At 47.9% G+C, this 10,782-nt stretch overlaps 2 protein-coding genes across 2 annotated transcripts; one reads left to right on the top strand and one right to left on the bottom strand.

Annotated features, from left to right (window-relative positions):
* Window positions 1-212: 212 nt before the first annotated feature.
* On the bottom strand, window positions 213-1,639 carry FAM183A (family with sequence similarity 183 member A). The gene is made up of 4 exons (XM_015870062.2): window positions 1,458-1,639; window positions 1,276-1,335; window positions 1,035-1,138; window positions 213-511 (listed from the first exon to the last, which is right to left on the bottom strand). Exons 1-4 carry the CDS (start codon window positions 1,585-1,587, stop codon window positions 395-397), a joined length of 411 nt encoding a protein of 136 aa, XP_015725548.1. The 5' UTR covers window positions 1,588-1,639; the 3' UTR covers window positions 213-394.
* Window positions 1,640-1,665: 26 nt separating this feature from the next.
* Window positions 1,666-9,649, top strand: PIF1 (PIF1 5'-to-3' DNA helicase). Its single transcript, XM_015870047.1, has 12 exons — window positions 1,666-2,208; window positions 3,309-3,414; window positions 3,537-3,662; window positions 3,758-3,911; window positions 4,561-4,675; window positions 4,746-4,852; window positions 5,230-5,369; window positions 6,009-6,115; window positions 6,811-6,898; window positions 7,463-7,608; window positions 8,131-8,322; window positions 8,658-9,649. Exons 1-12 carry the CDS (start codon window positions 1,744-1,746, stop codon window positions 8,712-8,714), a joined length of 1,803 nt encoding a protein of 600 aa, XP_015725533.1. The 5' UTR covers window positions 1,666-1,743; the 3' UTR covers window positions 8,715-9,649.
* Window positions 9,650-10,782: the final 1,133 nt, after the last annotated feature.

The following is a 10,782-nucleotide window of genomic DNA, read 5'->3' as shown; positions in this document are numbered from 1 at the left end:
CATTAAATAATTTACACAGAGCTCCTGTGTCTGATCTGTATTTAGTTCTGTTATGAGCAGTGCTGAGCTCAGCCCTGTGTTCCCTTCATTGTGACAGCTTTTTCCACAGCTACGTATCTGGGGACTAGAATTGTATTTCTACAGTATGTATCTGGGGACTTGGAATTCTGAGTCACGTTGCTGATATGACACTAAGTTGTCTGAGACACATGCAGCCGTCTTACAAATGCTTTTATTTCTGTAAGGCTGCAGATCTGGACAGTTGGATTCTATCCTCCCTTTTTTTAATTGCAATTTTCTCTTACCAAAAATCCAGACTCACCTAATAACAACCCTGGCCTAACGCATTAGCTGCCATTAGCTACTTCATTCTATGCTGTGTGGCTCTGCCACTCTACTTCTGCTGCTTCTCCTCCTGCTTCTTCAGAAATGCCCCAGGAGCCACTTGCTCAGTGATCATAGTTTTCCGGTGTGGGAAGAAGAATCTGCGATCAGTGCGGTCCACATCGATCTGGAAAACAATTAAGCTGTTTAAATAAGCGATTTAATTAAAATCAGTTGCTGCCACAGATATGATCGATGTCATCCTGTTAGTAAGGTTCTCCATCCTCCTGCTTATTCACGTTTCTCCAAATGAATTTTATCAGTATATTGTGCCTCAGATGTGCTGAACTGATTATTCATGTTGTTATTTCTGCTTTCAATTTGTTTGAAAGCTGCAGCATGCTTTTTTTCACACAATGCTTATCTACGTCACTTGGCATTGTTCACTCAGCTCAATGCTGCTCTAAGGAGCAGCCCTGACCCCCAGCTTGGCATTTGGCAACGTGCTTGGGTCAGTTGTCTTTGTAGATGTTCTGTATGTAAGTTCTGCAAAGCAAGACTGCCGATTCTACATGGACAAGGCTCCGTCATGGTGAAGAGTCTCCTTAGATCTTAACTCGACAATCTTGCTGGCTGTGAGCATTGCAGCCTTGTACAAATCACATTCTTGCTCCAGACCCTGTTCTCAGTCTGTCACACACTGTACTCACCAGCGGCTTTGTGTTCCAGCCTATTTCCTGGCTCTCTGTTTGTGGCTCTGAATATTTCTTGGTTGGCCCCAGCACTGCTTCATGGATAATATTCAGAAACCTGGCTGTTGGTTAAAGGACATCGATATCAATGAAGCCTGACTGCAAACCTGGGGCTGCGCCACAGCGGGACAACACAATCTATCCCAACAGCAGCAGGAGGGCAGGGGTTATTTTCTCGTGCTCCTCCACCCACGCTCACCATCCGCAGGCTCCTCGATGTTGTCATGCCAGGACATGGGCTTCTGAGCCACCGTGTGAACTGCAACACAACCACGTGGGTGAAGGGTTTCAGTGCGCACTTTGCATCCCCCCCGGCTGCGGGTTCTTTATCATTGCCCCCCTCCACCTCGTTGTTCCGTTTCCCATTAGCAGGGCGCTCACCGCGGCGCAGCGGGTTGATGCAGTGCTCTGTGTGCAGCCGCTGGCAGCGCAGCTCCTTGCGCACCCTCTCGCACAGCAGCCGGTTGAGATGCACCGCGTCCGGCGGCTCCTTCTCCTTGCGAGCAGACATGGCTCCGCGTTCCGCTGCCCGGCAACATGCGGCTCCTCCTCCCGTTTCCCCTGTCTCCTCCTATTACGTGTCGAATTAAAGCTCCCGGCGCCGATTGGGCGGCGGCTCCACGCGGCGAGTTTGAAATAGCGGCGGAGCGAGGCCGGCGTGGTTGCGATGGGGGACGCGGAGCTGCGCTGCACCGCCGTGCTGGAGCGGCCGCTGCCCGGGAACGCGGGGACAACGCGGCGTGTGCTGCGGGGAGCGACGGTGCTGCTGGGACGAGACGAGCTGCGGCAGCCGGTGCTGCGTGTGGCTGGAGGCGGAGGGGAAGGGTCGGCCGCCAGCTGGGTGCTGAGCGGTGACGCCGTGCGGCTGTTCACGCGGTTCGCGGGGGAGGGTCGCGCCGCGGTGCGGGTGGGTCCGGGCGGCGCCCAGGTGCTGCTGTCCGACTGCCCGCCACACGCACTGCGCCGCTTCCTCCGCATCATGAAGGTCAAGTTGGCCGCCGGGCCGAGGGGAGCGCCGAGACAACCCCGACTGCTGCACCGCCCGCAGCCTGCGTTCACCGTGATCAGCCCCCTGCAGGACAGAGACATGCGGCCACTGCGGGATCGGGGCGGAGCCGAGAGACCGGCACAGGTGAGGCCTCGGGTGGCGAAGGGCGAGCTGACATGGAGAGTTTGGAAAGGGTCCAGAGGAGGGACAGGAAGATGATCAGGGGGCTGGAGCACCTCCACTATGAGGACAGGCTGAGGGAGTTGGGTTTGTTCAGCCTGGAGAAGAGAAGGCTGCGGGGTGACCTCATTGCAGCCTTTCAGTACCTGAAGGGAACCTACACCCAGGAGGGGAGTAAACTCTTCAAAAGGGCTGATAATAGGAGGACACGGGGAAATGGTTTTAAGTTAAAAGAGGGAAGATTTAGGTTGGATGTTAGGGGGAAGTTCTTTACTAGGAGAGTGGTTAGGCCCTGGAACAGGCTGCCCAGGGAGGTTGTGGATGCCCCGTCCTTGGAGGTGTTCAAGGCCAGGTTGGACGGGGCCCTGGGCAACCTGATCTAGTAAAGGTGTATGTTTGGTGGCCCTGCCAGGCAGGGGGTTGGAACTACATGATCCTTGAGGTCCCTTCCAACCCGGGTCATTCTGTGATTCTGTGATTCTGACAGCGGCTGAACGGGAACTAACAGCGTGACCAGCCGGCCCATAAGGCCAACGGCATCCCGGCTTGGGTCAGCAACGGTGCAGCTGTATTCAGTTCTGGGCTCCTCAATACAATAAAGGCCCTGCAGTGTGTCCAGGGAAGGGCAATGTGGCTGTGAGGGGTCTGGAGCATCAGGTGTTACTGGGAGCAGCTGAGGGAACTGGGATTGCTCAGTCTGGAGAAGAGATCTCCCCTGAGCTTCCTCGTTGCTCTGCAGTGCCCTGAAGGCAGCTTGTGGTCAGGTGGAGATTGGCCTCCTGGGTGACAGCAATAGGATGAGAGGGAATGGCCTTAAGTTGTGCTAGAGGAGGTTCAGGTTGGATATTAGGAACATTTCTTCTCCCAAAGAGCAGTGATGAACTGACACAGCTGCCCAGAGAGATGGTGGGGTTGTCAAACCTGGAGGTGTTGTGAAGCTGTGGTCAGTGTGTATGGTGGGCTGTGTTGGTGGTTGGGCTGGGTGATCTCAAAAGTCTTTTCCCACCTGTATGATTCCATGATTGAGTTCTTCACAAAGAGCCTGCCATGCTTTCATCCCACAGGTGCCTCGTGTGGAGAGGCGGCCCCCTGCTCGGCTGTCAGTGGAGCAGGAGGCAGTGCTGGGAGCTGTGCGCAGTGGGAAGAGTGTCTTCTTCACTGGCTGTGCAGGTGAGAGGCTGGGTCTGGGTGAAGACCTCAGTGCCAAACTGATGCTCTCTGCACCCCTGAGGTGACAGTCCCCTGCAGCCCTGTGATGCCTTGGTAAGAGCAGTGTTCTCTATCTCTTCCAGGGACTGGGAAGTCATTTCTGCTGAAGAAGATTGTGGGCTCCCTCCCTCCAAACAGCACCTATGCTACAGCCAGCACTGGAGTGGCAGCTTGCCACATTGGCGGCACCACCCTTCATGCCTTTGCAGGTAATGTTTGACTAAGCAACAAGGGGCTGGGGGCTTCTGCTCTCATCCCAAATGGTCCAGAACTCTCTAGAGTTTGCTTGCTTCTCCCCACGTAGGTATAGGCTCTGGGAAGGCACCACTGGAGCAGTGCATCCAGCTGGCAGAGAGACCCGGGGTGAGGCAGCACTGGCTGGCCTGCCAACGCTTAATCATCGATGAGATCTCCATGGTGGATGGCAAGTTCTTTGACAAGCTGGAGGCTGTGGCAAGGTTAGTAGTCAGGTCGAACGACAGAAGTGAATTTCCCTGTGCTTTCAGGTTGCTTCCTTCATAGGGTTTTGTTGTTGGATACGAGGCAGTTGTTGGCTGGATTGTCAGAAGGGAAGTCTGAAATTGCAGCCAACATTAAGGCAGTTTTTTTGTGAGACAGGTTTTGATTGTGTCTCCATCCTCCCAGCTGTGTCTGTTCTGGTTGTAGGTTCCATCCATAGAGTCAAATGCTGTTCATAGATCTGAGGGCTCCATAAGGCACAGTTTTCTATTTATACCATTCATATCAGTTCTCTGTTGCTACTTCAACTAAGCTTGCTGTGTTCACTGTGACTCCAAGATGCATTCCAGCTTCCTGTGCTTTCTGGCTCCATGTGAAAGCTGTCTGAACAGTGAGGAGCGAGAGGCAGCTGTGTTATAACAGCTACTGAATCACAAAGACTGGCAGCGGTGCTTTGGCTGGATAGACAAAGAAAAATGAATGCCTTGTAATAATGTTGATTAATTATTTTAATTCTTCTGACACAGCTAAGAATAAGCCTTCTAATGAGAGTGATGGAACCTGCTCGCAGACTGAGAAATAACTTCTGAGAGTTGGCTGTGTTTGGGCCCTGGAGGACATTCAAAATGTCTCTTCCTTCCCTTTCAGGGCAGTGAGAAAACGAGATGAGCCTTTTGGAGGAATTCAGCTCATCATCTGTGGGGACTTCTTACAGCTGCCCCCAGTCTGCAAAGTGAATGAGGAAACCACATTCTGCTTCCAGGTACAAAGCTGTCCCTAAGCTTATCCTCATAATTCACGTGTTCTTTCTTAACAAGAGAATGATTTACCAGGCAAAAAGCTGGAGGAAGTGCATCCACGTAAACATGGAGCTGACAGAAGTGCGAAGACAGACCGACAAGACCTTCATTTCTCTGCTAAGTGCAGTTCGTTTAGGCAGGTGAGCAGAAACTCGGCTCTGTTTTGGGAACCTGCTGTTGGAGCCATTGCTCGCCTCTCCCTTGTGCCCTGTGAGGGCTGTGTGGATGGGGGAAATACCTACGAATGCCTTAGTTGGTGTAAAGGGGTCTATAATATGCTGCTGGGTGAGGAAGAAATACTCTCTGGAGTATCCTTTTGCAACTTCTCATAGGGAATGCAAGGGATATTGAGCTGGGGATGGGCTGGGACACACTCTTGCACTTTCTGTAGTTACTTTTGTCTTCCAGTCTCTCTAGAGACCAGAGCTTTAAAACCTGATGTGGCTCCGTGGAAGTCACAGCTGCTCAAGACCTCCCTGATCATTTCAGATAACAGTACCCTCTTTCTGGTCACCAGGTGCACAGATGAGGTTATCAGGCTGCTGATGCAGACAGCTACTAACAGGTCCGAGTGTGATGGGATCTTGGCTACACGGCTCTGCACCCACAAAGATGATGTAGAACTGACTAACGAGAGACGCTTGCGACAGCTCCCAGGTGAGTTCTGTGCAGAAAGTTGCTGGCTTCAGGGCTGAGCTCTGAGTGGGGATAATTTGGTGACAGGAGGAGGTGATGTTTTGTCACAGCCTGAGCTGTACACGTTGGAGTTGAGTTACCTTGGCTTTTTTTCCCCCCTTTTAAATATACCTTATTGTTTCTTGGTGAGCAGATCGCTTTCTGTGAGATGTGGTGGATACTGCATCTATGCCCCTTCTTATTCCTTCTATAGAACCTCAGACAGTCCATGCACAAAACCAGACACTGTTTGAATTAAGGTTCATTTAATTCCTGGCCCATTCGGCCCAAGGATTCCTCCCTAGTCCTCTTTGGAGATCTGGAATGAAACTGGTCATGTGCTTGAAATGGTAGTTGGTCAGATCCTGCTTACTGCTGGTCCTTAATTTCCAAACCTTCTAATGCTCTGGCAGGTACGTTGGGAAGGGAGGTAACAGTGAGCTTTCTGCTGTTAGATATGTCAAGCTTATACCCAAGACTCTTAACATCCATTCTCCTCTGTCATTATAAGAGGAACTGCTGCAAAAAATGAATGCTGAGCCTCCTGCAAATACTGTGTATCTTATGTCTGATAGTTGTAATTGGTTGCTACCTTTTTCTTTTTTTCTTTCCTCTTCATAGGAGATCTGCACACCTTTGAGGCTTTGGACAGTGACCCAATGCTAGTGAAGTTAATTGATGCTCAGTGTCCTGTGGGTGGTAGAGTTGAGCTAAAGGTTGGAGCTCAGGTGAGTGTGTGTACACATTCGTTTGGGAAAGACCAGCAGATCAAATGGCATAAGCAAAATGAAGGTATAACAGCTAAATATAGATTAACTTGTAAAATACAGGTTCTGCATGGAACAGCTATGCCAAGCCAATACAAGACTGGACAGACTAGCCTGATCTCACTATTTTTCTTGCTCGGAACCCAGGCAAAGGATTGACTTGGTTTGATCACAAGTCAGGCCCAGAAGCAGGATCTTGCAGGTTCCTTCCTTGGTGTCTCAGCTTTGGGTACAGGAGTCCTCCTGACCTGTAAGAGTAAGGCATAGATTGCCAAACATTCCGTACTGGTTATCTTGCTATGATCTGAGGATGTCAGAGTGAAAAGGATGCAGGATTATGTTGAAGAAGCAGCATGGGGTGATGCTTTGCCTTGGGGAGGTTTTCCTCTGCTTTTTCCACGATCATTTAGGCTTGTTGACATTTGGGAGGGAAAAATCTCTTTCCTGGATCTGAGGTTGCAGCTGTGGACAGAAAGTCAGGTGGAAAGTATTTAGTGAAGCTGCTGCAGTTAAATTAGAGACTGTGCTCCAGTCTGCAATAGAATGATGTGACTATGCTTATACATTCTGGCTAGAAGCTTAGCTGAAAGTGACTGAACAGACTAGAAAACCAGTACAATAAGGGCTTTGTTTTCCCCTCTCCTTTTACTCTGTAGGTAATGCTAGCTAAGAATCTGGACGTGTCTCAAGGGCTGGTGAATGGAGCACGAGGAGTTGTTGTAGGATTTGAAACTGAACAGAAGGGTAAAGTAAACTTCATTTTAAAAATATTACTGCTGTGCTGATGACTTGCTAATTTTCTTTACTGTTTGTTGAGAATAATGTAAGGGAAAGCAGGGAAAAGAGCTTCTTCATGGCAAAGTGTTGGTGGTTCTCCTGGGCTGTCAAGTGAGGTGGTGCTTCAGCAGTTTGTTAGGCATCCTGTGTTTGCTTCCTTTATTATTCAGATCTGTATACTCATTTGCATTTATTTGACTTATTGAATCAAGTCCTGATGTGTTGTAGCTTTTTTTTCTCCTTAGAGAGCGTTGAACTGTTACAGAGAAAATATACACTGCAGGTATCTCAACTGATAAATTAGCTGAATGCAACTCCCCTGCTCGTGTCCCAGATGTTTCAAAACATCCTACTTAATGAGTGGGGTGGGTTGTTCTGTTTTGATATGGGATATGTATATTTTAATACAGCACTAAAAATTAATGAAATACTAGCATGAGGAAGAGGAAAAACTGTTCTTAAATCTTCTGGCTTCCTGCTGATGAATGCTGGGAACATGTTCTTATTTTCCTCCTGTTCCCATTCCCACAGGGCTGCCCAAGGTGAGGTTTCTCTGTGGAGTCACACGAGTTATCAAAATGGAGAGGTGGCTCTTCAAAGGGCCGTCAGGAGTTCATCTGAGTCGCCAGCAGTTGCCCCTAAAATTGGCATGGGCCATTTCCATTCACAAGAGCCAGGTGAGTGCATTTCTACAACGGGAATACCTACATCTCCATCAGGTGCTCAGGGCCCCATCCAGCTCTTCAGTGTTTCCAGGGGTGAGGCATTCACAATCTCTCTGGGCAACATGTTCCAGTGCTTCATCACCCTTTTTGTGTACAAAAAATGCGCAACTTTTTTTCTTGTTTAATCTATGTCTCTCTTCTCTTAGTTTTGAAACAGTTTCCCCTTGTCCTATAAAAACAGACCCTGTTAAGAATCTGTCCTTGTCTCTCTTACAGTCTCCTTTTAGATACTGAAAGAATCTCCCTTGTCTGACTTCAACTTAATGACACTGGGAAACCATTCTTTTTTGTTCTATTGGCTCCCATCTTTTACTTAAATAAGAGGCCACCTTTCATATCAAGCTTGTACACTGGGGATGGTACCTTTTTGACAAATTCATAGGATATATTAGTACTGCTACAACATGGTGTTCTGTTGGGTTGTGGTTTTGTTTTTTTTCCCCTGCGTAACTAATTTCTCCCTCTCATTGATAGGGCATGTCTTTAGATTCTGTGGAAATCTCCCTGTCTCGTGTCTTTGAAAGTGGACAGGCTTATGTAGCCCTTTCCCGAGCCCGTAGCCTTGCAGGTCTCCGTGTTCTGGATTTTGACCCAAAAGTAGTGAGAGCTGATCCTACAGTGTTGCAGTTCTATAGGCAGCTGAAACGTCACCAACTTCAAACCCAGGTAAATAATATTCCTGTACCAGCAGAGTGCCTTGTGCAACCAGGATGATAGATGATAGATGCCTGGCTGAGGAGCTCCCTCTCTTTCCTAAGCAAGATCATTCAAGTTAAATCTCGTAGTGGTAAGAGAGATGGAACTATGGGACAGGAATGTGTTGGGGCAACTCTCAGTGGCAAAATACCTTCTGTGGTTTTGGGCTTGTATAATACTCCTGGCCATGTGGGTGAAAGGGACAGCTGGCATTTTTTTGATCCTTCTCTCTCAGTAAGGACTAAAGAGGAAGAAATGAAAGTGGCAAACCTGAAACCTCTTGTATTTTGTTTTCCTTGTGTTAGGATTCGGTGCGCACCCACCCAGACACTGATGAGAAGGAGAACTGGAAATGCAGCTGAGAGTGTTATTCTGGCCTCTGTGAGGCATCGGCACAGACTGCTGAATTGCAGCAACCTTGCTGTGAAGTAAATTTGACACCATAAAGGCAAAGTTGTGTTGGTTTTTTTTTCTGAACTCTACTGACTGGATATGTAGAAATCTCCCAGTCCCATCCCTCTGAAACCAAGAAGTATTCTGTAGTCCTTTTCTGTGTACCTCTGTGCCACAAATGTGACTAGCAAACGAAATACTGAACAAGGATGTGTCAGAAAGACCTTCCTATGATTTTTATCCTGTCTATCTGGCTAAGTTTCACCCAATATCTTGACTGTGAAACTTGGATCTTCCTCTTCAAGTATGCTGCAGTTGAGAGAGGGAAGTTGTGTGTCTTCTTTACCTGGCTGGACTGGACCTGTTCTCTAGAGCTGCTGACATGAGGGGAAGCAGTACTAAGTATCTAGAATATGTATGTGATTTTCCTGCAAGCGAGGATCTACCAGGAGCCAGGATTTCTCTGTATATCATGCACCTGGATCTTCTTGCCTTTTGGATGTTTAATACCAGCAGGATTTGTGCAACTTTTTCCACAAACAAAAAAGTACAGAGTTGCACATTGCCTACTGTGCTGATGCATTGTACTTTTTGTATTCATAATTATGGACCTACAAGAACTGGAAAGATCTGTTACCCCTACAGCAAGAGGGGAGTGAACAGAAATGGGTGCTGATGGGGCCCTTGCTCCTTTAAACACATGAGGCTTTCAAATAGGAAGCAGTTTCTGCTAGAAGTGCATCCAGGTTTCTGCTAGAAATGCATCCAAGTAGCAAGATGGAAGCTGAATGTGCAACAGGGAAATGACCAAGGACTTGAAGTGAGTTGTAACTGCCTATTTCAACAAATGAAGGGATGAATGGAACTGTCCTTTTATAAAAGCCTTAATAAAACACAAACTTCAGCTTTTGTATTTTGATGTATTGCTTAAATCTTAAGTAACGGGTATATTTTTAAATGCTCAATGTGCAGGATTAAAGTGAAGTAACTTTCAACTGAAATTTGCATTTTTCAGGGGTATCTGTAACAAAACTTCTGCAGCTTGAGCAGGCTGGAGGGCAAGTCCTAGCAGCTGCTGTCTTTAAAGCCAGGCAAAGAGAATGGATAGCTGTTGGTTAACTGAAGAACAAATAGGTTTGTAGTAAGGCTTCAGAATGCTTTTCTTTATTTTTTCTTCAAGCGTGGTTTGTTTTTCTTAGTGTTGTAGGGAGGAATAGCAGAATATAAGAGTTATTCAGACATGTTTACTCTCCCCTTCTATGTGTACCTGCACATTGCTTTTTCAAAGAAGTCTGGTTGGAGTTAAGTGGAATTACCTCAATGGGGTCTGGAGCCTGGAAGGTGAGATCTGTTCTCAGCCTTCAGCCTGTTCCTGCCATTACTCTGGTCTTTTAAACTCTCCTCCTCTTGTGTGGATAACCAGCTGGCATCGTGTCCATCTTCCCTTTGCGTCCTTTGCAGAGGTGGTCAGAGGCTGTGGAAACCCTAGTCATCTGGGGCAGAGAAGTTGGATGAGTAAACCTGAAGGCCTGTGTGTTTTGGCTTGTGTGCTGTCTTGAGGGCTCTGGAGATGAGATGCTGTGTTATGAGGGGTCTGGACATTAGGATGTGAGAACTTGGTGTTCACAGGCCTGTTTACTGCACTTATTTTGCTCACCTTTCACTGCCATGTAACATTTTGCCCTTTTTTTCCCCCCTAATAAGCAATCACAATGGCACAGCAGCTGGTGTTCTGTAATAGGACCGCTGTGGAGCTGTCTGAACCAGTATGCTGTACAGAAGTGTGGCTGCAGGTGCTATGGTGTGTCATAAGGGAAACGTTATGTGATGAAACAGCTGTTTCTGTGGCAGGAGTGAGGTATGAAGTTGCCTGCAGCATGGCTGGAATGCTGTTAAAACAAGAGGTGAGCCAAGAGGGTTCATGGTACTACAAAGAAGTGCCGGGGTTTAATTATTATGCTCCCATAAATTTGAGGAAATGAACATTGCCTCTTCACTTTTGCAAACTGAAGGGAAAGTATTTAAGCATGGCTTTTG

This window comes from Coturnix japonica, chromosome 8, assembly GCF_001577835.2.
Source record: "Coturnix japonica isolate 7356 chromosome 8, Coturnix japonica 2.1, whole genome shotgun sequence".
In the NCBI taxonomy this organism is placed as follows: Eukaryota; Metazoa; Chordata; class Aves; order Galliformes; family Phasianidae; genus Coturnix; species Coturnix japonica.
The sequence above is the reverse complement of the archived record's forward strand: the minus strand, read 5'-3'. Positions and strand labels throughout refer to the sequence as shown.